The following is a 24,412-nucleotide window of genomic DNA, read 5'->3' on the forward strand; positions in this document are numbered from 1 at the left end:
CAAAATACTGCACTTCTACAGTGTAACTGAGAGTCACACACATAAAGGCGCACACACTTGGCAACGCACATCGAGTAACTCTGTGACTACATTTGCATTCACTTTTTGGTTCGCTAATTTGAATGTGAAATATAAACCTACGCTGCATCAAACGGTGATGGCTCAAGCGGTGCCAAGAAACGTTTTATTCCTAAAAACAAAAATCTTTAAAAAGCAAAGAACGACTTCCTCAAGACGAGGAGTTCATGGACCGTCTGCCCTGAATGTAAATTTCGCGTATTTATTTTCTCAACCAAACTGAATGAAAGACTGAAAGGGCTCATTTCAAAATTAAAGATTAATGTGTACACCTATAGTTCTATAGCTACACACGGAATATGTGAGCACTAAAATGAAGCATGACCATTTTTGTATGTACGATGTGAAAAATGGAAGGACTGTGGTTCAGTGATTATTGTTAGTTTACAAGAAGGAGGACAAAATCTGAGCCAAGCATAAAAATGAGAAAAGACAAATCCGCTGTAGTAAGTCAGAATAGTAAATACCAGATGAGGGAAACAGATTAGTGACACTTGTAGCCAATGCAGAAGCAGTTGTTTCAAACAAGAGGAAAACTATGTGGCATAAAAGATAGACGGCGTGTGTGCAAGCATGTGTGTGTGGAGGCTTCAACAGTGGCTACAGTACCAAATCAATTTCACATCAACATGACAAAGACTACAGTTCATTTTAGTCCACATGCATGTTATGCACCAGCAGAACTGAGACCCAGAGAAACTTAATCACAACAGCAGCCGCTTCCATCCGAACCGGGTGAATTCGTGGATACATGAGGGCCTGCATATTAAATTAGGATCATGATGATCAAAGACTTTCAGGTTCTGATTGCTTTAATTTTCCATCATCCTACCTTTAACTTAGATTTCTGTATATTTTGCCTCCTCAAAAGTGGAACCACAAATCAAGGCTTTAGTGGTCAGTGACGAACACTGTTTGGCCCATATGCTTTTGATGTTGGCATATTAATATTCGATACATCCACATATTATAAGGTTACAAGGAATCTGGAGTCTTACTCAGCTGTGACAGAGCAAAAGGTTGGGTAAACTGAAGAAATGTAAACCAAAAGAACAACAACATATACTGTTGTTGTTCTTTGGTTAATTCATACAGTGAAATATCTTTGACCACATAACATAGTTTCTCTCCCTCTAATTAATAACAGGCTTTAATGTTTTCATGTATCCATGAAGCCGTCCACGTCAAACTAAAATCACCGGTTCATTCTCCCACAGACCACAACTCAAGATTAGAGCAAGAAGTCTTACCTTTGATGCCAAACTTGGAGTTTCCTCCAAACTTGAGAATAATCAACATTACAAGGAAACCAGTGAAGGCTACAGCAGCGATGCCCACCACCACGTACACCTGTACAATGAGAAATCGGGGTTATAAATCTCCCGAGAGGTGAGCAAACACACTGACAGCTACACAAAGCCAAATGCCAAACCCACCACAACAAAAGGTATAGGCCACAGGCTGTTTATATCACTGCTCAAGAAAGGCAGATTTTCTTAAGGACTGCTTTATCTTCAATGTGTTGGGTTTATTCAATTACGCATTACATAAAAATAGAGCCAGCTCAGGTGTTTCTAGACAGGAAACACAAATAAATGAAAGAGAAACAGGCACAAACCATAAATAACTTGCAGTGGCAAACAGCAAAACCGTAGAGCTGCAGGAAAATAGAAGTGACTTACAGCGACTCTGTCCTCGTGTTGATTCGGAGGAGGGGTGTCTATTGATGCAAGAGACAGAGAGGAAGAGAAACTCAAGCTGTGATTTAAGGACAAGTAAAGGAGTGTTTTTTACTCACTGTCAAACAAAGATATGGTTTCAACTGACACAATAAGATTTACTGTTCATCTGAAGCATAAAATTGTTTATCTGTTTCTAACAAAATAAGCTAAAATATTACATTTTGTTCTTTTTTCAGCTTCTCACTTTAGAGGTTGCTACACCAGATGATCTGCCTCCATCTCATCCTAGCCCTTACCATCCTCTTCTGTCACACCAACCCTCCACATGTGCTTCTTCATTACATGAGGTCTTCCTCCTTCCTGGGGGCTCCATCTTCAACATCTTTTGTCCAATATATCCTCTATACATCCTCTACACATGTCTAAACCATTTATTCTCATGTCTATTCTGGTCACTCCCCATGAAAATCTTAACATCTTTAACTTTGGCACCTCCAGGTCGGCCTTCTGTCTTTTTTGTCAGTGCCAGAGTCTCCAAACCGTACATCACAGAAGGTCTCACTAACATCTTGTGAAACTTCCCATTCACTCTTTCTGCTATCCTTCTGTCAGGAATCATCCCTGACATTATTCTCCACCGACTGGAGGGTTGATGGTTGACCTCAGGTATGTAAACTCATCTATGCTTTTCAAAAAGCAGACCAAGAGTATCATTATACAGAAGTATCCCACCATGTGGAAGCTGCTCCAACAGGAGGTCAGATTTTCATAAGGTTAGATTAAGAGAACTTCACAGCCTCATCATCCAAGGTGGTTTACACCGGTCATATTGATCTGACCTCTTCCTCAAAGCCTTTTTTTTTTTTGTTGAAATAGAGAAAATTACCTTAACATTACAAACAATTAAGCTCAAATCACTTGTCCAAGTAACCAAAGCATCTGGCGTTTTACTTAATTACTGACTTTATACAAACTCAACAACTTGTAGACGTAAAGTTAACGTAATCAACATGCTACCTGAGCGTATATCACAAACTGATGGGTGCTTTTTTTTTGTTTTTGCAGTTTTTTTCTGTCTTTCAAATCTAGTGGCAGATGTGCAAAAATACAAAACAAAACTACCGTAAATAATTCATTGTCTGTGTTACTTGTGGATAAGAGTGAGCAACTAAAAGATATGGCTGTACCTGTGGTTTGATCTGCTGGTTGGAGGGCGTATTGGAGAAAGACACAGACAGAAACAAATTAGTTCTCAAACATATTTCAACTGTAAGACAAGCACTCTGTTTTCTGAGCTTGTTTCAAAAACATAGTCATTACACAAACACGACGTGCAAACAGCACGTGCTAAACATGCACACGTTCTAGCTGCAGGGTCGTACGCGTACGTAACCTCTCAACATCTTAAGAAAAACAAAAGAGTTCGTGAGAGTAAGATTGCTGAAATGTAATTTGTGTTTGTTGACGACACCAGTTGTAAAAGTGAGCCTGAACTTTCCGGCACTTTCAGTTAATGAGTAATTAAATCAGGTTGGCAGTTTAATACACAATATTTTTAAGTGATTTCAGTCTTTATGGGCTGCAGAGACAGTTAAGTCACTACAGTTCAGATGCAAAGCTGTGCTTAAGATGCTTCATCTAGCTAGTGCTACAGAAGTGCAGTGAGCGTAATCGGAGTAACTTTTTTGAAGTGGAGAGTACTTGAAAATTCAGCATTTCAAACAGCTCAATATGTATGACACGAAAACAGTTTCTTTGCAGTTTGACACATAATTTGTCTGCTAGCTGAGGGCAGAGTGACTGTGTTTCCCAGGGAAGAAAAAATACTAATGCATGATCATTTTACTCTGTGAGATGGAGAACAGAGGGAAGACTTGAGAAAAATGCTCTAATAAAGGTAGAAATTTCAAGCTTACACGTAATGTTCTAGTTCAGTTTACAGCTTGGTAATCAGATTGGATCGCTATATAACAAGTTTCTAAAGTTGTCTAGATGTTTCACATCATAAAATGTTTTTGAAAGTAAATTAACCGGTAATTGATATTAATTCATGTTATCCAAAGTGTATACACGTGCAGTCTGTATTGTGGGTCAGTGATGAACTATGTTGGAGTTGTAAAGTGCAGACTGTGGTGTCCTGGCTCAATGCTCGATGGGTCCTCGTATCTCCAGAAACATTATAAAAGAGAGATAAGCCCTTTAATTCTGAATTGAAATTTAAAAGATATTTAGTTAGAGAGTCTCTAATTAGAACTGCATGCAAAGTTTGAACAGATCTGTATCAGATTTTACTAAATATTTTGTACATGCCTGTAAGTTTTTGTCCTGTTGATGTTTGAAATGAAAGATAATTTAGATAATGCTTCAAAATAACAGTAAATCTATGCGCGGCTGCTAAGTAGACAGTGTCACTGATTTTAATTTAAGCTTATTTAAGCTTTTCGTGTTCATTAGTAACAGTTGCCAAATTGCAGCTTTCTACTGGCTGGGGGTTGAAAAGCAGCCATAGTGGCAAATATAATGTGGGCCTACATATTGTAGAATATAGTTGTTCCCTCACTGCCCTAATACACTTGAACCTTGAGTACCCCCACCTGCCAAATCCCACTTTAACCCCTACACGATGCTGATGTTAAACATCTAAAAACAGTGCCTGTAAACAGAAACTAGATGTGCCTCTTTTAAGAATTTTGCACTTAAAAAAGACAAAACATACTCACTTACCATAATAGTAAGGCTCCGGATCTGTTGCTGCAAAAAAAAAAAAAGAGCATTTACATTGATGACATTTGTTTCACAAAGCCAACTTTGTGCATCAACACAAACTATTTCACTGTATGTAGCTATACCTGTACATATATAGTCTAGTATAACATAAAAGCATCAGCAAGATTTTTTTTCTTTCAGCAGCTCCACCTTTGCTATCAATAAAGGCAGATTTAAAACAGAACACTGCCAGTTTGCCATTCCTTTATCTGATTTCATGCCAGCAACTACCCCTCATTATAAATCGATGCGCATAACCCAGATGGCAAAATATACACAGTCTGCAGCAATATTTAAAGTGTGAAACAGAGTCATGATGAATCAGGATGGCGACTGAGAAGTATATGAAAGAGTCTATTTGTGGTAATAATTAAATGCATTTCCTATATACTAAACAGAAATATTTGATTGTAATTGTACAAAGATAGGAAAGAATTTAAAAGTATCTGTAACGGCAAAAATAGCTGTAAAAGGGGCGATTTCTTAGGTTTTGCCTTGAGATTAAAGGGCTATAAAATGATCAAATTAAAAATATTCAGTACGGGCTAAACAGACTAGAAAGTTTGGACGCTGCTTCAAATACAGTACTTAAAAATGCCAAAATGCAGTATTTGGTGGGATTGTCGTAAAGGAAAAAATCCCATTTATGGTGCAAAGGGACAAAAAGGTTTTGCACCCAACTAGTCCTGCACCATTTGTCACAGAATTATAGTTCAAAGACCAAATAAGCAGCTCATTTATCCACTCTTCTCGTTGATTTTCTTCCAAACTATTACAATTAATGCACAAAAAACACATTCATCTCAGTGGGTGGAATGTGTCGTACTAGAGTACAGGGTGGGCCATTTATATGGATACACCGTAATAAAATGGGAATGGTTGGTGATATTAAAGTCCTGTTTTGTGGCACATATGTGAGGGGGCAAACTCCTCAAGATGGGTGGTGACCATGGTGGCCATTTAGAAGTCGGCCATCTTGGATACAACTTTTGTTTTTTCCATAGGAAGAGGGCCATGTGACACATCAAACTTATTGGTAATGTCACAAGAAAAACAATGGTGTGCTTGGTTTCAACGTAACTTTATGCTTTCATGAGTTATTTACAAGTTTCTGACCACTTATAAAATGTATTCAATGTGCTGCCCATTGTGTTGGATTGTCAATGCAACCCTCTTCTCCCACTCTTCACACACTGATATCAACACCGCAGGAGAAATGCCAGCACAGGCATCCAGTATCTGTAGTTTCAGGTTCTGCACATCTCGTATCTTCACACCATAAACAATTGCCTTCAGATGACCCCAAAGATAAAAGTCTAAGGGGGTCAGACCGGGAGACCTTGGGGGCCATTCAAGTGGCCCACGACGACCAATCCACTTTCCAGGAAACTGTCCATCTAGGAATGCTCGGACCTGGCACCCATAATGTGGTGGTGCACCATATTGCTGGAAAAACTCAGGGAACGTGCCAGCTTCAGTGCATAAAGAGGGAAACACATCATCATGTAGCAATTTCAAATATCCAGTGGCCTTGAGGTTTCCATTGCTGAAGAATGGACCCACTATCGTTGTACCCCATATACCACACCAAACCATCACTTTTATTGTTCCAACAGTCTTGGAGGGATCCATCCAATGTGGGTTAGTGTCAGACTAATAGCGGTGGTTTTGTGTCAATGGAAAATTGTACTTAGTAGTCAGTATAATCTTTTAATGATATAAGTTTGCATATGGTAGAATACTGTATGAAATCATTTGTGTTTAGAAGTATATAGTTGATGGCATATTGAAAGAATGTCTCATCCTAGGAGGTCTGTAACATCCCAGGGTGTTCTGGCGTTCACCCCCACATCCTAGGAGTATGGGAGAGGTCGTACCTTGTCTTATTGTTTTACGGTAGGATTAACGTAGCTATACATGTTTTAGTCTAAGTGCCTTTTGTTTAGATGAACTGCTGGACTTCCAGTCCAGCAGGTTTAGGGAAGTCCTTTATGGGGTCACACTCTGACACACACACACACACACGCACACACACACACACGTACACCTCCACATATCAATGTATGGAACAAACGCTCACTGAAGTGTATAAATAAAAGACCAGGGCAGTCCTCAGTGCTTAGTCTCTGAGGCTCACTCTTGGTGTGTCAGTTCTGGAGGCTGCCCTTGCTAGCAAGAAAATCTCTGTGTTTCTCCTCTCTGATTCTCTGCTGAAGAAGTGTTTTAGAATATATCTCTTAACATTTTGTTTGTTAACTTCACCATTCACATAAAAGTTTGCCTCATCACTGAACAAAATCTTCTGCGTGAACCTAGGGTCCTGTTCCAATTTTTGTTTTGCCCATTCTGCAAATTCTGTGCGCCGATCTGGGTCATCCTCGTTGAGATGCTGCAGTAGCTGGAGTTTGTAAGGGTGCCATTTGTGAGTAGCTAATATCCAGTGACATGCGGCGAGTGCTACGCTGTGGGCTCTTGCTGAATGAAGCTAGGACAGCCACTGATGTTTCTTCATTAGTGACAGTTTTCTTGCATCCACATTTTGGCAAATAAAACACTGAACCAGTTTCACGAAACTTAGCAAGCAGTTTGCTAACTGTAGCATGGGAGATGGGTGGTCTCGTAGGGTGTCTTGCATTGAAATCTGCTGCAATGACCCGGTTACTGCGTTCACCAGATATCAACACAATTTCGATCCGCTCCTCACGTGTTAACCTCTTCGACTTTTCAATGGCTGTGAACAAAGAGAAACTTGTAAATAACTCATGAAAGAATAAAGTTACGTTGAAACCAAGCACACCATTGTTTTTCTTGTGACATTACCAATAAGTTTGATGTGTCACATGGCCCTCTTCCTATGGAAAAAACAAAAGTTGTATCCAAGATGGCCGACTTCTAAATGGCCACCATGGTCACCACCCATCTTGAGGAGTTTGCTCCCTCACATATACTAATGTGCCACAAACAGGACTTAAGTATCACCAACCATTCCCATTTTATTACGGTGTATCCATAGAAATGGCCCACCCTGTACATTAATTAACTGTCAGACAGGGAAAGGAAAAATATTCTTCTGAAATTTTTAACTCTAACCTGTTGCTAGGCTCATGGTTTTCAGTTTACAGACATCATTGCATGACTACAAAGTAGGAACATTTCTCCTTTTTCAAACAGTGTTTTTCTCAATGCCAGTTGATCTGCACTCTTTGACCTGGAGGCATCTTAATGAGAACAGTGTCATCTTTCTGGCGAAAACAGATCCATTATATTTTGATCTAGGACTTTTTGAGAAAAGCTGAAAATACGTCTTTTTCCGGGTCTACACAAGTAAAACAAAAAGAAAAAAATATATATATATAACTTTTGGGGCCGCTCAATAAATTTACATACAATTTATTTATTTGTCTGTCAGTGTTCCTGACTGTTTGTCTCCATAGCCATACAGATACGGAGTCATGGCTTTACATATGTTACGGTGTTACTCAGTGTCAAAGCTTCTCCTGTCTGCCTCTTTTTCATATGCACACATGAAAAACACAAAATAGTCCAAAAACCCCACCAGCAGCTAACAACAGCGACTGTGTTGCTGTAAGATTTTCAAAATAAAATCCTCCAGCTTGTTAATGGAAGACCAGTAAGCTTTAAAACATGTAGATCTTTCAACATAAAAGCCATTAATTAAATACAGAAAGCTATTCGGTTGACCAAAGCTGTCTGATTTTCAAAAGAATTCATCAGAGTTCATCAAAATCAGAGCCTCCAGTTGTGTATTGGACATTGTCAAGATGCTTTAATAATGTGAGATCTTCAAAGTAAAATTACAAAATTAACAGGATGTTTATAAATAAATAATATATTTCAAATAAAACTTAGCTAGACATGAATTTATCAGAATGGTTTCAGGTGCCAGAGTTTAAACTATCAAAAGTATTTTGGGGCAGTCTACTTAGCTTCAACTTCTTAACAACATAGCAAGTCCAGCAGTAGCATTAATCACTCTACTGTTTCTCCAGAAATTGCATAGTCTAGTTCTTGTGATTATTAATTATGAAGAATATTTTTCCTCAATTAATAATTTAGTTAAAAAAGAAGTGGTATATCATATGTTCTTGAAAAAAATAGTAAAAATGAACTTGCTGATAATTTTTTAATAACCAGATCAGACATCATGATGATAGTGGTGTAGAAACAGAAAATAAAACATCCAATAATGTTGTATCTTACCATCGGAAGGCATGTGCATGAAATGAGCATCAACTTCTTTTTCGTCTGTGCCATAGGGGTTTGCAACCTCTAGTTTGTAACGCCCATTGTTGATGTGTGTAGGGCTGTCCAACTGCAAGCAGCCATGGTACTCTCTCTCAGCGTAGTCGTGGATCCTGGTGAAGATGTACTGCCCCTCCTTCACTGGCTTACCATTCTGTGACCACTTGAAAGTTGGCTTAGGGTTTCCTAAAGAGAGGTAGTGAAAACAATACAAAAGAACCAGTAACGTTAACTAGTTTTCATTATTTAAAAAGATGTCATTACCCTATTTACGCAGGTACTGGTGTGACTTAGGGAAAGTCTTTTTATGTTGGGACCTTGTGAAATCACAAAAATCAAACATCAGAATATGACTAAATACAATCATGTGGACATCTCTTGTACCTGTCACGCTGAAGGGAATACACCAATGATGATCTGGAATTGCGTCACTCAGCTTTGTGATTTTGGGAGGAACTGATGCAGCGGAGAGAAAAGAGAGTTTAAGAGCAACAGTGTGAAATTCAAACAGAAGACAGAACTAAGATAAGGCAAAGGTAAAAACTAGCGAAGCGTGCAAGAACACAGATTAAAAGATGAGAAGAACCGTTGTCTTCTCAAGCTTTTAATTCTCTGATTTAAAGACTACGCTGCATCGAGGGATGCTTTGACAAATTAATCTTCACTAAATTGGGGCAGTTTGCCAGAGGATAAACTTACATAGTATATTCAGCACCACAGAGGACTCTTTGTCTCCTACAATGTTTTCAGCTGTGCAGCTGATCTTGCTGTTGTGATCCGTGGAAGACAGGTTAAACAGTTGCAGCTTGGAAGTCTGGCCCGATGTCGCTATCTGCATGAGAAAAGAGCAGCCGCACAAACAAAAACTGATTGCTTAGTAGAAGACAATGTCTTCAAAGTCAGATCGTGATGTTAAGAGGTCCAAGAGCCACATTAAGTAAAAATTGACTTTTAAATCAGAGTGGACCTCGATAACGCTCAAGCTGTTAAATGTTCATGATATGTGCATAAAACACTAGAAACGCTGGGTTATGTCATTCATAGCACTTTAAACAAGAGGGAAAAGTATGTGTTGACAGTAATATACTCTAAATTGCTAATTGTTTTTATGATGACACAGCCGGTCTGTGGTAGCCAAACCCTTCTTCTGGTGTTGTGAGGAAATCAAATACTTATTTCCCTCATGGACATGCAAATCATGTCAAACTTTTTTAGTAATTTGTTTTGTTTTGATATTCTGTCTCTCTCCATTAAAATGAAACTAACAGAAAGATTAGAGTCTGTTCATTTCTTTGTAAGTGAGCAAGCTTACAAATTCAGCAGGGGATCAATCAGAGTACATGCTTTTGTCTTTGGGGGAAGAAATTCTAACGGCAAGCTACTACAATCTTTTACATGTAAGACTTTGATTGTTGTAGACTTGTGAGGTAGCTAGTAATGGGCAGCCATGTGGGCAAAAATGCCTGGCTGGAGTCTGTCTTTACATTTTCACGGAACCTGTTCCCTGACTTTGGGGGATTGCAAGAGATGAAGTCTTCAACACACACAAGCAACCAAAATGCAGTTATAATTAATGGTAATAAGCCATTTATTGGAAATCAGAGTAGGAACATTAAAATAACAGTATCATAGCAACAAATGGTCTGAATACTGAAATGCTGAAATGTAAAGCTCATAGAGCACAATATCGTAATTTCTGTAACAGTAGGACAGCAGTGCTGGTGCACTGTGTGTCTGTGTGTGTGTGTCTCCTAACCTCATAGTAGGCGACACGTATCATATCCCAGAACAGCTCAGGAGATGGGACACCAGAGGTCGTACACAACAGCTCCATATTCTCTCCCTCCATTTTGGTCAAATTGGATGGGGTTAACGTTGCCGTGGGAACCTCTGCATACAGCAAGGGGGCAGAAAGGAGGAGAGAAGAGTGAGGAGAACGTAAAGTTTAGAGATGGCGAGAGGACAGGACAGGAAGTGGTAGGAAAGGAAGCAAACTTAGGATTTAAGGCCTGTTTAAGGCCGCTGTTTTTTTTCTTCTCAGTTGAAATACAAATCACGTAAGAACCTCGACAACAAGACAAGAGCAGGCAAACACACACACGCAACCACAGGGACACACAAAGAAAGAGCTCGAATTCAATCTCCTGCTCTCTTTCTCTCACTTTCATTTAAGCACACTCACCCCAATCAAACAGTCAGACAAAGAGACAGAGTTCAAACACAGTGATGGTTACACTGATTACTAGTGCATGTCTTCAGCAGCCCAACTACTAAATTGATTGGACACAGTCTAAAGCCCCTGTCAAAGCAAAGACACTGGTGACTGTGTGTGTGTGCATATATGTTTGTGTGTGTGTGTCTACATAGGTGACCAGGATGTGACCTGAGCATGACCAATCAGACTCAATCAGAGTCTTGCCACTTTTGTCCCCTGTCCAATAACATCATTGAAGAGAAGAGAAGAGTGTCGACAGCTACTGCAGATAAAAACTGGACAGATTTCTTATCAAACCCCATCCTCTCCCCACCCGTTTCCAACCTCTTCTGTCCGTCGGCAGAATGCTTATCACCAGGGCAACCCACTTATCACTACGGCAACCCACTCAATCACTGTGAGACGCCGTAAAAACCAGTCATTTCACTGGTGGCAGCCCAGCTACTATATCAGAACGACATATCTTAACAGGCTCTCAGTAAATCAGCTTTCTACTGCCACTACAGCCATCTGCAGGCTGCACATTACACACACACACACACACTCACACATCTCCCACTGAAGCCAACAAATTAGCATAAAACCTCTGCAAACCACCGTGATTTTGATGTAAGTGCAGCAGGATCGTTATGACCTCATGTTCAATTATGGTAGTTAAATCATCCATGCCAGTGTGTGATCCTGAATCTTTAGCTGCTTAGATGTTTTCAGAATCAACAAGTGGGATTGAAAAGGGTTTTATTGTAATTATGGACGGTAGATCGCCCTGCAATTGTGACAACACCAGCAATTATACGGAACTGTGTCGTGTATCAGCGCTGAGCCCGCGCTATAGTTCACCTGCAGCCACTTGTGAGGAAATTCTGGCAGTCGGGTGTCTGCAAGGGATGCACGACATTTATATTCATGCAAGAGAGTTAGACACTAGCTAAATGGTTTTTCATTCAGCCTTTTGACTAAAAAATCCCAGCTATGTTTCTGTTAGTAGTGTTGAGCCATATCTTTTGTGAAGGCATGGCTGAACTTTGCGGTGGTTATTGATGTAGGTCTGTTTTCTTGTGAGAGATGTAGACATTTACATTGTGACAGTCTGTGACACAAAGACAGAAAACCATTCACACTCACACTCAAATCACTCAAACCATGGCCAATTTTGACTCACCGTTTAAGCTAATGTTTTCCAAAACATACGTTTAAACAAATAAAGACGACATGCAATAAGAGCGAAGGAAGAATAAAGGTTAAAGAGCACAAAAATCTGAGTGGTCGAACTGCTTGTTTTCTTCTTATTTTTAAGGTTATTTCCTGTCATGCATTGCAGAATTTTCAAGTATTCTTCTATTATGAGTAGAAATATAAATAGATTACTGTACTTATATTGCCTCAATTTGTGATTTGATGATATTTTTCAAATAAATACAGTGCAGTGCTGAAACATGATATCCCATGGATCCTTAGCTGGGCTCAAAACTGATGCTGGTGTCCATGGGATTTGATTCACATCATCTTGGACTCATGAAACCCCTTGACCTCTCAACAGAAGCATCTGGAACTGCAATGGTTTTCCGTGTTCCACATTCAGGTGCTGCTTTTAATTTCTCACTTGTCTGTACTTGAAGTTCACATGCTCACTGTAACAACAGGGTTTAGATTTGTACTAAAAGGTCAGCTGAATATTTTTTTTTCTTTTGTCTTTTCCACACTGCTGTAGCCTTCACACTTGTATAGAGGTGTTCTATTTGGAAAGCAGCTCATTATTCACTCATCCACTCAGGCTGTCAGAGTTATTCCGTCTCTGACATGCATCCAAGTGGTAGCGTCTATGTCCTTCTGTCCTTGTTTTATATTAATCTTATATTGACACATAAAACCCTGGAAATAACTTGGTTGTACCATCAAGATTGGTCTTTTGGAAATTACTGAATATTAATTATGTCTAAAGATTCCACAACAAAAAAATTTTTTCTAATCTTGGAGCTCTGTATGGAGATATGCATGGGATTAGGTTAATTAGATCAATCTAGATTGACTGTAGGTGTGAGTGTGAATGGCTGTCTGTCTCTCTGTGTTAACCCTGCAACAGATTACATCTGTCCAGGGTGTAACCTGGCTCTTACCCTGTGACAGCTGGGACTGTCTCCAACCTTTCCATGACTCTGAATTGAATAACTGGATCGCACATCTGACTTTTAAGCCAAGGGTCACAAAGCCCACGTCAGACGGGTCAGATAAAAAGAAAATGCATCGCTTTACCACTAATTCAGACTGAATCTCGTAAAAGTTAAGAGGCAAAGTTCATTGCATCTGATACTGTGCATCGTCATTTGACTACTAGGTTGCACTGGAATAAGCAAGAATGATCAATTTAAGTAGAAACTGTGATATTGCTCTGGTAAACGTTGCTTAAAGACTATATTTTAGTGTCACAAAAGAGCTTTCTTTTCTGTAAACGACAACCTCTCAGGTAGAGAAGTGGGGAAAACTTCACAAATGACCCCTGGATGCACCTATGCATATACTAGCTCTTGACACTCCTTGACACCTGGAATCCATATTGCATTCATTTTCCAGGATTATGTTCAATGAATGGGTGATGAATTACAAGTACGGCATCAGCGACAGCATTACTCAGTGTCATTGTTGCTAGCTTTTGCTACAGGCCACAATAGGCACATTTGTATTGATGTTCAGAGAAATGTTAGCATTTATTATGTAACCTTCCTTCTGCTCCATCATAATGATGTGTTTTTTGAGGCAATGCAGAGGCAGAAAGAGAGTTTTCTGACAAAATGTATAGCAGAGAGAGGTGAGGAAAGCACTGAGGCACGCAACACAAAGTCTGTCCATAAGTTTACCTGTCAATGTTCTGCTGTTCATGCACTGTGAAGGATTCACAAATGATGCAGAGACAAAGGGAGGAGGATGATGTGTTAATGATTGCTGATCTCTTGTCTGAGATTACAGTCAATCAGGCTGACACTTAACTCCAGCATCAGATCATTCGAAAGTTTTGAATCTCTCTACACTTTTTTTTTATTTTAATTAGGCCACATTTAAATTATTGTACCGAGTTCCTCAGTGTTCTTGGCCAAATGGGTCCAAGGAAGGACGACTGGTGAACTGGCAGCAAAGACATGGTCACAACGTCATTATGCTTAGCCTGTGTGTGGCTAAAAACCTTAATGCTGCCTTTGATATAAAGGTGTCAGAACACAGTGCATCACAGCTTGCTGCAGAACGCTGAGAGTAGACATGCTGACCCATATATCCACTACTGAATACATCTACATCGAGCATCCGAGCATCTGAGTCGACAAATCACATTTTCTTTTATTTTCACATGGACATCGGGTTGTGTGCACATCATCTTCCTGGAGGAGAGATGACAGCAGGATACACTATCGAAAGAACTCAAGCCAACAGAGGCAGTGCTATGCTCTTGGCGATGTTCTGCTGGGAAACCACAGGTCCTGTATTTCACGTGGATGCTACTTAGACACGTACCACCTGCAAACATAGTCTGCTTCCTCTGTTATGGTAAAAGCTCTCTCTGCCAGGAAGGAAGAAAATTGCAGTAGTGTAAAGAATAAAATATCTAACTGAGAATGAAAACACAACTTTAAACCAGGAGAATCAGATTTATGTTCTATATGTCTCAGTTTTCAGTGTTTAAAGTTGTTGTTCCCGTTTTGAGCACTGTTTGATTAGGTTCAGACTTTTAGGGGTCCTACTGTCTTTCTGAAAGGTTTAAAGCTTTTATATGCATTTTTTCACACCATAAATGCTGTGCATTAAAATGCAAAGCAGTCACTATTCTTAGGGAAATATTTTTATGGCAATTAAATTAAGGCTAAGTTGCGGTTTGGGTTAAATAGCGTTGAAAAGTCATCTTAGCTTTGAGAAAGATTCTCTCTACACAGTCTTCTGTTTGGGAACGAGACACAATCACTGAAATGTAAATGGCTGTAATTCCTTTCCACATTAAAAGGGTTAAGCTATGCAAAAAGACATCCTTCTGGCTCATTTCAAAATCTTAGAACTTACTTTCTTCCATTTTTAATAAAGATTGTTTATTGAATTGTTTTGACCGCCTGTCCTCTTTCCCACAAACTGTCCTTCTTAATCTCTCTTGAATCCTTCAGTTATGAAAACTTCAAAATGACAGCAGTATGTCCTTAGAAGGAAAGCAGGAGATGTCTTAAGACATTAAGGCCTGGATGACCTCTATGTTCCTGCTTCTTAATTAAGATAAAGCTGCAGTTATAGTGCTTGACCCTTAAAAATGTTAGAAACATGATGTCTAACCAGATGCTTACTCTGGATGGCATTACCTTGGCCTCCAGTAACTCTGTGAGGACTCTTGCAGTCGTTTTAGACCAGGACATATATGTAGGACTGCTTTCTTGCATATGCTCAATATCTCTAAAATTAGAAATATCCTGTCTCAGAGTAATGCTGAAAATGTAATTCATGCATTATTACTTCTTGGCTGGACTACTGTAATTCATTATTATCAGGATGTCCTGAAAACTCCCTGAAAAGAACTCAGTTGATCCAAAATGCTGCAGCAAGAGTCCTGACAGGGACTAGAAAGAGAGCACGTTTCTCCTATATTTGTATCTCTTCATTGCCTCCCTGTTAAATCCAGAATCAAACTTAAAATTCGTCTCCTCACATACAAGGTCTTGAATAATCAGGCTGCATCTTATCTTAAAGGCCTCATAGTACCACATCACCCCATTAGAGCTCTTTGCTCTCAGACTGCAGATTTACTTGTGGTTCCTGTTTAAAGTAGGATGGGAGGCAGAGCCTTCAGCTTTCAGGCCCGTCTTCTGTGGAACCAGATTCCAGTTTGGATTTGGGAGACAGACACCATCTCTACTTTTAAAATTAGGCTTAAAATTCGAGTATTTATTTAAGGCTGAATCAGGTGACCCTGAGCCTTCTCTAAGATACGATACAACAGGCCTAGACAGCAGAGGGCTTCCCACAATGCACTGAGTGGTTCTTGTTTCCCTCTGTTTTCTTTTTTTCCCCTTAACCTAAGTGGCCGTGGCAGATGGTTGCCCCTAGCTTGGTTCTGCTGAAGATTTCTTCCTGTTAAAAGGAAGTTTTTCCTTGCCACTGTTGCCAAGTGCCAAGTTTGCTCACAAGCGGTTGTTGATTGTTGTGGTTTTCTCTGTTTTATTGTAGAGTCTTTATCTTACATTATAAAGATAAATACAATTTAACTGAATTAAGCTGAACTTCTCAGGCCTGTTACTTTAACTTCAACTACCTCATAAAACAAGGTTACAAGCTACAAATACAACAATCTGCCTCATCTGTCATGTGTTTTTGTGTTGTGCCTCCCAACTGCTTTACTGACATAATATACTTACTAAATCTTTTGTGTCTTGCTTTATTCCTCACTATTTAACATGTAGGAAAGTTCACATATGTAATTAGCATTTCCTGTCCACAAACTCTTACAGAAGCCATCTGGTCTGTTTTGTGTTTGCCTGTGCTGCTGAATTTTAGTTTTATCTACTATACAACTATTCAAAAGCCTATGCACAGATTGGATGGTAAAGCCAATTAAGTCAGAAAGGAAATGACGGGGACAGAGGCAAAAATTCTTTGAACAGCAATCAAAAAAAATAGATGATTAAGGGCAACAACTGACTGTCATTTTGCGTGTTTGACTGGAATGACTAACTGAGAGAGACACAGATGAAGGCAGAGTGCACCTGTGCTGTGATGTGCCCAGCGGGAATCTGGTAATACATCTGCTATAATTTCTACAGCGCCGGGAAAAAGCACCCTTTGCTCAGGACAGCTGGTTTCAGTTATTCACTTTAATGGAATTTGATTCATTTAGCAGAAGCTAAAGGTGTTATAAGAGCGATGGTGGAAAAAGCTTAAACTTGCCCTTCTTACCATTAACAAGCGTGGCATTAAAGGGAGAAGGAACTGAGAGAAGGACACAAAATGAAAGACTTTATAAAGAGTTAAATATGGCTCTTTTGTTTTGTTTTAATTACCCCGTTATTAAGAAACAGCGGGACTGTTAAACACCTGCCGTTGCCAACATTTTTGCTGAGTGACACAGCTGATGTTTTTATTTTGCACATTGAACAGGCTCTGTGTTTGTAATCCTTTCGGGGCGGAGCTCCAACCATAAACAGTCCATGGGGAAACACAGACGGAGAATCGTATGAGGCTCGCCTGTGAGATCAGTGTCGGCCCGAGGGCATCGATGGGCATTTCCTCTTTGTGCCTTCTTCATAATGTCGCTCAGAAATGTTCAGGCCCACAGACAGAAAGGTTTTACATAAAGCAGACAGGCAGATGGAAAATGCCAAATAAAGAGGAAGAACTATGAGCATGAAGCGCGGGGCTAGCAGTTTGGCCAGACTGAAAGGTCTTTTTTGGTGTATCACTGTTAGCCCTGGGGCATTATTTGGCACCCCTGCCCCACCATGTCCTCCTACTCATATGTCACTCTGCCAGGGGGTCCCCCGCCCACCTCTCCAGAGGCCCTGCTGTAACTGTGCTAATGCCAAAAATATCCTCTGCTAATGGAGGGAAGGTAGAGGGGACAGATCAATAGGAATTATCAATGACATTGTTAGCTTCCTGCAAGCTAACTTATTGTTTGTGCCCTGAGTGTCCGGATTGCCCAGAGCTATTTTTCACCAGATTGATTCCTCTGTGAACAACAAAGATGCTAAAACAAAACCCCAAAACATGATTAGGCTCATAAAGCGGATTTGACTGATGATTTTTTTCTTATAAATTTAAGTCTGACATGAAAATTCCTTTATAATGCCACATTACTAAAATAAACTGGGGTGCACTCCCCATCCGAAAGGCGAAAACAAGTTTTATTTGCTTACTCTGGTCAAACTCAAGCTCTAAATGCCAGATTGAGACAGATACAGTGCACACGATTGGAAAAAAAATCAACAAATCCAGAGAATGAGAGCAGGTCAGACTCTGAGACAGGTCAAGCTGTAATTTGACACATCTTATGAACAGAAGAGTGTCCAAAATAGAATGATTCATGAAAAATTCATACAGATGATATAAAGAAGGGAAGAATAAAGTGTCAAATAACTGCTGACATTTATACATTCATGCTTCATAAACACTCCCATAAGCATAAAAGCCTTGTGGTTTGTAGAAGCCTGTCCTGGAAGTGTACTTAAACTGACATTACACTTATGTGGTAAGTAATTGTATGTGGAGGACTGTAAAGACATAATTCTTTATTATAATATTAACTGTGTTTCTTGGCAGGTCAAAGAAACGTTTCTTGATTAAATCTGTGGAAAGCGTCTTTTCTTGCTTTTAAAATGTGATCATCTTTGTGGGGTTTGCTTATAATATTGCAGCTTTCCATAAATCTAGAAAAGTTGGGTTTTGTCTTTTTATTCCTAGAGAACAAAACATGATGATTCAGTGGAAAAGGAAATGAAATCTGCTGCGTGACAGCAGGTCACCGGTGCTATGGGACACAGTGCAGATGGTCTTTATAACACTTCATTTTACTGCAGTACATACAGTCAGCAACTTTCAGAGTCAATGATGTCATCTATGTGCTGAATTACACAAAGCATCATATAGTCCTAGCATGCTGCTGTTGCAGGTGAGCAGCAAGAAGGAATAGATGAGCAACTTAGGCAAAGCGATGCACAAATTTGGCAGGTTTTGTATGATCTCTGATAACGATACGCGCAATAAACTAAATCCTGACTAAACTAACGTTTCTTTGTTTTCTGCATGTGGCGAGGAAAAGAACAGGGAAGGAACACAAAACAAAATCTCTAAGTAAGCTCTACGTACGACTGACATACGTAGCAGACATATGATGGTTTCTACAGGCAACGATCAAGATCTGTGCGTTTATTCTCTAAAATAGCAGCACAGCTAATACACACACGCACACATCGTCAGGCTCCCTGCAAACCTCCAGAATAAAAGCAGGACAGATTGTTTTGTGGGTACGTGTGTGTGAAAATACTTAGGACGAATACTTCTACAATCGATACCCTCGTAGTTTCGGTAGTAAAAGCAAAAGGGAAAATAATCAATAGGGACGGCTCACTGAGACATAATGTAATAGCTTCATTAGACATCTCCTCCCCCAGGTTACACATGTACATATAAATATAATAATAAATATAAAAGCCTTGTTTTCATGTTGTTCACCTGCTCGTTCAATACAATGCTTCCCCAGAAGTACACAAGAATGTTAAACATTGCACACATCTAATTGGTAAATGGACCTTTTTACTACAAGCATACAAGCGTGTACCGTACAATACATCATGATGCTCTCTCTCTCTCTCTCTCTCTCTCCTTTGGTTAATCTAGCACATTCAATGTAATGACAGAGCTTTCAGTGATACACCATACAAGCATGCACAGAAGTACACAAGAATACTGGAAATAACACGCATCTAATTGGTAAATGGACTGGTACTTATAGACCTTTTTACTACAAGGATACACCGATCAGGCATAACGTTTTGACCACTGACAGGTGAAGCAAATAACACTGATTACCTCTTCATTGTGGCGCCTGGATTTGAGCGAGTTTAATAAGGGCCAAATTATGGTTAGACAACTGGGTCGTGCAAAACTGCAGCTCTTGTGCAATGTTCCCAGCATGCAGTGGTATGTATCTATCAAAAGGAACTGATGCTTGTGGGATCATTAATTGATACAATATACAAGCATGTACTTTTATAGAACTACACAAGAATACTGAACCCATCTAACGCACATTTAATTGTTAGATGGACTGGTACTTGAAGAGCTTTTTGCTACAAGCCAAGGGTTTTCTATCATGGATGCACTCACCCTACGGTGGATACATCAGGACCAATTTGGGGGTTGGTTTATTGCTCAAGAATACTTGGACTTGCAGGCTGAAGGACTTGGACCTCTACCTCCTGAGTCAGAGCCTCCCCAAATTAAAATTTTAATACATGAACTTCTGATTAGAGGAAATCTCTGACAGGTTTAACAGAACTTGCAGCCATTTTTTAAAACCTATCATCACATTAAACATGCTGGGTTAACCAGAGGAGTGAAATAGAGCGCTATGGCACATCATAAATGTATGAAATTTAGAGCAAACAGGAAGATGAACACTCGTAACTTTTGATCGGATGGCTGGACACCTGTCCAGAAAGGCTAAGCCTACCCCGCCTAGTATTATAGGACAACACAACCCTCACACACTCACAAACGGCACACACATGCATAACCTGTGTGTCGGTCATTTCACTTTACTCCATCTAGCAGCTAATCTGTGCATCGCATGAGAAAAAATCCCAACTGGACAAAGATAAATCAGTCTGTGCAGCGCTGATGGCGTTTTGGTGACACACAACAGAGAGCAAACAACATGTTCAAGCCCTGTGAAAGTGAGGCTCTAAGTGTGCGTGCGTGCTTTTATTTGGTCATTTGTTTGCTTGCTCATGCATAAGACATTGTAGCTTTCTGCACTTCACAGTGTCTTGGGAAATTACAATATACAGGCTAAGCGACACTCCATGTAAGTGCAATGCCGTCCGTGCAGCACATCCGTCCTACTCACATACCAGTAGGTATATATTACTGATTACTGCAGAGGCTGTAGTCAGTGCATGAATTGTACTCTTTGTACAGTTATCCTCTTAGGTGTTAACAGCAAGCTTCAGTGTCTCTATTCATTCAACCCCCACACCTCCTGAGAATTGCCAAAACACTTAGCACATTTGTCTTCAAATATCAAGTTTCATACCGCACACGTGTACATACACATTTATACAAACTGTGCACATAAAAACAGATGTGTCAGACATATGAAAAATACATAAGAACACGACAAAATATAAGCAAGCCCTTGGAAAAATATTTGCACAGGAAACTATTAGGATTGATTTTTTTTCCTCCAGGTGCTTCAACGCTTTACACTCTGCTACAGCTTGTGAATGTTTTTTCCAGGTCCTTACCCTATGTGTGTGTGTGTGTGTGTGTGTGTGTGTGTGTGTGTGTGTGTGTGTGTGTGTGTGTGTGTGTGTGTGTGCGCACGCCCTTACCACAGTTAGGTAATGTCAGTCTGGACAGCAGTTTGCGTGCTCCTCCGTCCTCAATGCAGCGTAGCTCCTGAATGTCTGCTTCCTCTCCTAACCACAGTTTGATCCACATGTTCTCACAGGAGCAGTGGAGAGGGTTTCCAGACAGGATCCTAGAAGCACACACACACACACACACATTGAAGATCTGTGAGAAGCAGAGCATAGCAAAGCACGAAAGAGTAACAGACATTTTGGAAGATTTAAGAAAGAGAGGAATTGTAACTGTTCGACACCACTAGTGTTAAGTGTTTCTGGGATTTGTTTTTTTTTTCTTTTTTTGTCACATTACAAGGTTTTGCTACTAACATCTCTGCATGCTCTCTGTGCTGTTATTTAGCTTTTAAATCGGGGGAAAAATAGAAACGGGGAAAATAAATCTAAGAATAAAATACAACCTCAACCTCCTGGGTGAACACTTTTGATTGCAAAGGGATTGGACAGGTTGTCTGGTGGGGGCCAACTTGTCTCCAAACAATCACAGTCTGACTCAGACTCACTGCAATCACTCTCAGACAGATTGCCAAAGGGTTAAAGATAACTTCCATGTAATTTATAAACACAGACAGACTGACTGCTCTGCGACATGTTTCATTGCAACAGGCAACTCAGTTATTGTAGGGTTTTGTCTTACTATACAACCAACCGGTTGCGTTCCAATATAAACCTAAGTTTGTAGTTGAATTACTATCCCGTAACAACTATGTCACTATTTCTGACTCTCTGTTTCAAATTAGGATCTGACTGGACTCTGAATGCAACTAAAAAGTCAGCTCCTCTTTAATCAAGAACTTCTAAAAAAAAACATTTTCTTGCTTGAGGAAAATTACGGACTAAATAGAACTATGAACCGATGAGATTAAAAACCTAAGATGCTATTACAGATGCTACTGTGTGTATTTGTGTTTATCTAAAGACTCTCATAGTAACTAGGAGGTAAACCAACAGACACACACAGGGATAGAAAGACTGATAGCAAAGGTTCCTCTGAACTCACAGATAAGAGATGTTGAGGTGTTTGAATATCCTCCAGGACAGGGATGACAGGTTGTTATCTTTCAGATTCCTAGAAATTAAATCAAACATTAGGGAAGAAGACAGTGTTTGTAGCACCAAAGCAAAGTAGTGGATTGTTGTTAGGACTAATAGCACATGTCTGCTTCTATCTACACTAATAAGCCTGTATTATATTTCTCATTTAAAGTTTTCCCCACACATTGTCACAGACTGTCACAATTAACCTTAAGTGTCGCATTAATTACATATAATAAGTATCAAACTAAACTTTAATTATATTGACTCTGCATCACGGTTTGACTATCAATTATAAATCTTGTTAACTTGTAGCGGACTTCGTTTTTCATCAATCTCACTGCCTTCACTGGCTTTTCTTCTTACTTATTAATTTTCTCTTCACAGTGTGACTTGTTCACATTGCGTTGCAAAGGTACACATTTTCAATCGAAGGGAAGGAATAAACAGCATGACTTTTTACTCACAAGTACTGCAGTTTAAAGTTGTTCTGAAAGGCCAGCTTTGATACATATGTTAGCCTGCTGTTGGTCACCGTTCTGCCACAAAACAAAAGCAAGAACATCATCAGTATCTTCATGAACATTTGTCTCACATCACAAGCCAGGCAAGACGAGGATATGTGCCAGCAATAAGAACCTGGTAACCCATATTCTGCTCTCCTTATTGTCTTATATGACCTACAAACCACAACCAGGATATATATATATATTAACACAACACTTTTTTTAGAAAGTAGAACAATTTAGGTCCAAAGAACTAATCAAATGATGAACATTTAGAGATTTAAAAGAGGACATGCTTTCTGTTATTGGCTGTCCAATATAGGGATGTCTGTGATGCAAACTGACAGAGACAAACAAAGGTTGTTTTTCATATTAAAATCTTATATCAGTCTCCCTTTCTGTTAAAATGACGTTTATATAAACAACTCCAATAAAAACTTCATCCATCAGAGCTAATCGAAGCTAATACACTGGATCCGCTGGGCATAGTGTAAATGGTACCCCAATAGAAATGCTTTTATGTACATAAAAAATTAATATTAATACACAACAGGCATTACACAACGATGCTATAACGGGATGCATAAAGTCTTTGCCCTTTATCAGTTAAGGTGAGGCTGTAAGACAATATTGCCGTTTGGTGCGATGTTATCTCCTGCAGCTGATGGTGTGGCATCACTTGGGCTGAGTGTTTAGTCATTAAAAGTGTGAATCATAACAAAATATTGTTGTATGACTAGTCAGATCACACACTATTACATTAACACAGCACAGAGTGTAAGTGTTTGTGCAGCGTGTCTTAGACACACGGGACATTTGTTTCAGATAGAAGCTTAAACACAGCATTTAAGACTTCCTGCATTTATAGCTGTTTTCCCATGAGTCCAGCCACAATGAAAACCATACAGCACACTCACTGTGGATATGTGCTTTGTGCTAATTTGCTTGGCAAATGGGATACTGGTTGAGAAATTAGGTAGCGTTTTCCTAACAGATTTTATCTTCAGGGTAGAAGAAAGTGGTTGCTAGTGGTTATAGTTTTTTTTTTTCTTTTAAAGAAGCAAATTAAGATAAAGAAGTGCAGAACTGGACAAAACACTGTGTGATGCAGTGATAAACACAACAAGGCTGAAATAAATGAATAAGACTAGTAAAAAAGAGGAGAGAATGTACATAGAAATGCTGCCTATTGTTTGGGTCCAACATTGGACAAGAACACTTTAAAATAATGCAGACAGACCTCAAAGGGTACACGGGTAATATAAGCCATTAAAGACTCACAGGTTCCTGAGATTCTTGTAGTAGTGCAGGTCTTTGTCGCTGATGGAGGAGAAGCTGCTCTGGTTTGCGATGTAACTGTCAAGAGAACCAAGCGTTGGTGAGACGGCTCATTTGTTAACAGGTGGAAGCATAAACAGAAGCATTTCAAAAAGTCAGAGGGACCAAAATAAAATAATAATGAAAAAAAAGGACTCTGGAAAGCGTGCAGGTGGTACGTAGGAGATGGGGGGGGCAGTGAAAAAGGAACAGTTCTCGCCTCTTTTCCTCAGCAGCACTTGTGCATGGCACTTGATTCTAGAGCCAGCAGGAGATGATTGTGGGCAACTCCCTTGGGTGAATGAATTTAGCTGTGCGAATGTGTGCTGGAAAGCAGTATATGCGATCTTTGAATATCACAGCTTCGGGGTCGGATTTCTGAGAACATTTAGAGCTAAACAAAAGCTCTGGACAGTCTTTCCCATCAAGGGAACACACTGTAAC

General features: G+C 39.6%; 1 protein-coding gene across 2 annotated transcripts in view; it reads right to left on the minus strand.

The window, feature by feature from the left end:
• The window catches only part of ntrk2a (neurotrophic tyrosine kinase, receptor, type 2a), a 107,777-nt gene that overhangs the window by 80,132 nt on the left and 3,233 nt on the right, over positions 1 to 24,412 (minus strand). For both annotated transcript variants that reach the window (XM_085294603.1, XM_085294604.1), the window contains exons 2-13: positions 23,933 to 24,007; positions 22,613 to 22,684; positions 22,111 to 22,179; positions 21,078 to 21,226; positions 10,546 to 10,679; positions 9,489 to 9,621; positions 9,174 to 9,245; positions 8,748 to 8,975; positions 4,485 to 4,511; positions 2,948 to 2,962; positions 1,761 to 1,798; positions 1,329 to 1,428 (exon numbers count right to left, since the gene is read on the minus strand). In XM_085294603.1, coding sequence (XP_085150729.1) covers positions 1,329 to 1,428; positions 1,761 to 1,798; positions 2,948 to 2,962; positions 4,485 to 4,511; positions 8,748 to 8,975; positions 9,174 to 9,245; positions 9,489 to 9,621; positions 10,546 to 10,679; positions 21,078 to 21,226; positions 22,111 to 22,179; positions 22,613 to 22,684; positions 23,933 to 24,007 — 1,112 coding nt within the window. The remainder of the gene's footprint in view (positions 1 to 1,328; positions 1,429 to 1,760; positions 1,799 to 2,947; positions 2,963 to 4,484; positions 4,512 to 8,747; positions 8,976 to 9,173; positions 9,246 to 9,488; positions 9,622 to 10,545; positions 10,680 to 21,077; positions 21,227 to 22,110; positions 22,180 to 22,612; positions 22,685 to 23,932; positions 24,008 to 24,412) is intronic.

This window comes from Mchenga conophoros, linkage group LG12 (genome assembly GCF_057382185.1).
Source record: "Mchenga conophoros isolate Kocher_MC1m ecotype Shallow Benthic linkage group LG12, M_conophoros_male_GT1.1, whole genome shotgun sequence".
Lineage (NCBI taxonomy): Eukaryota > Metazoa > Chordata > Actinopteri > Cichliformes > Cichlidae > Mchenga > Mchenga conophoros.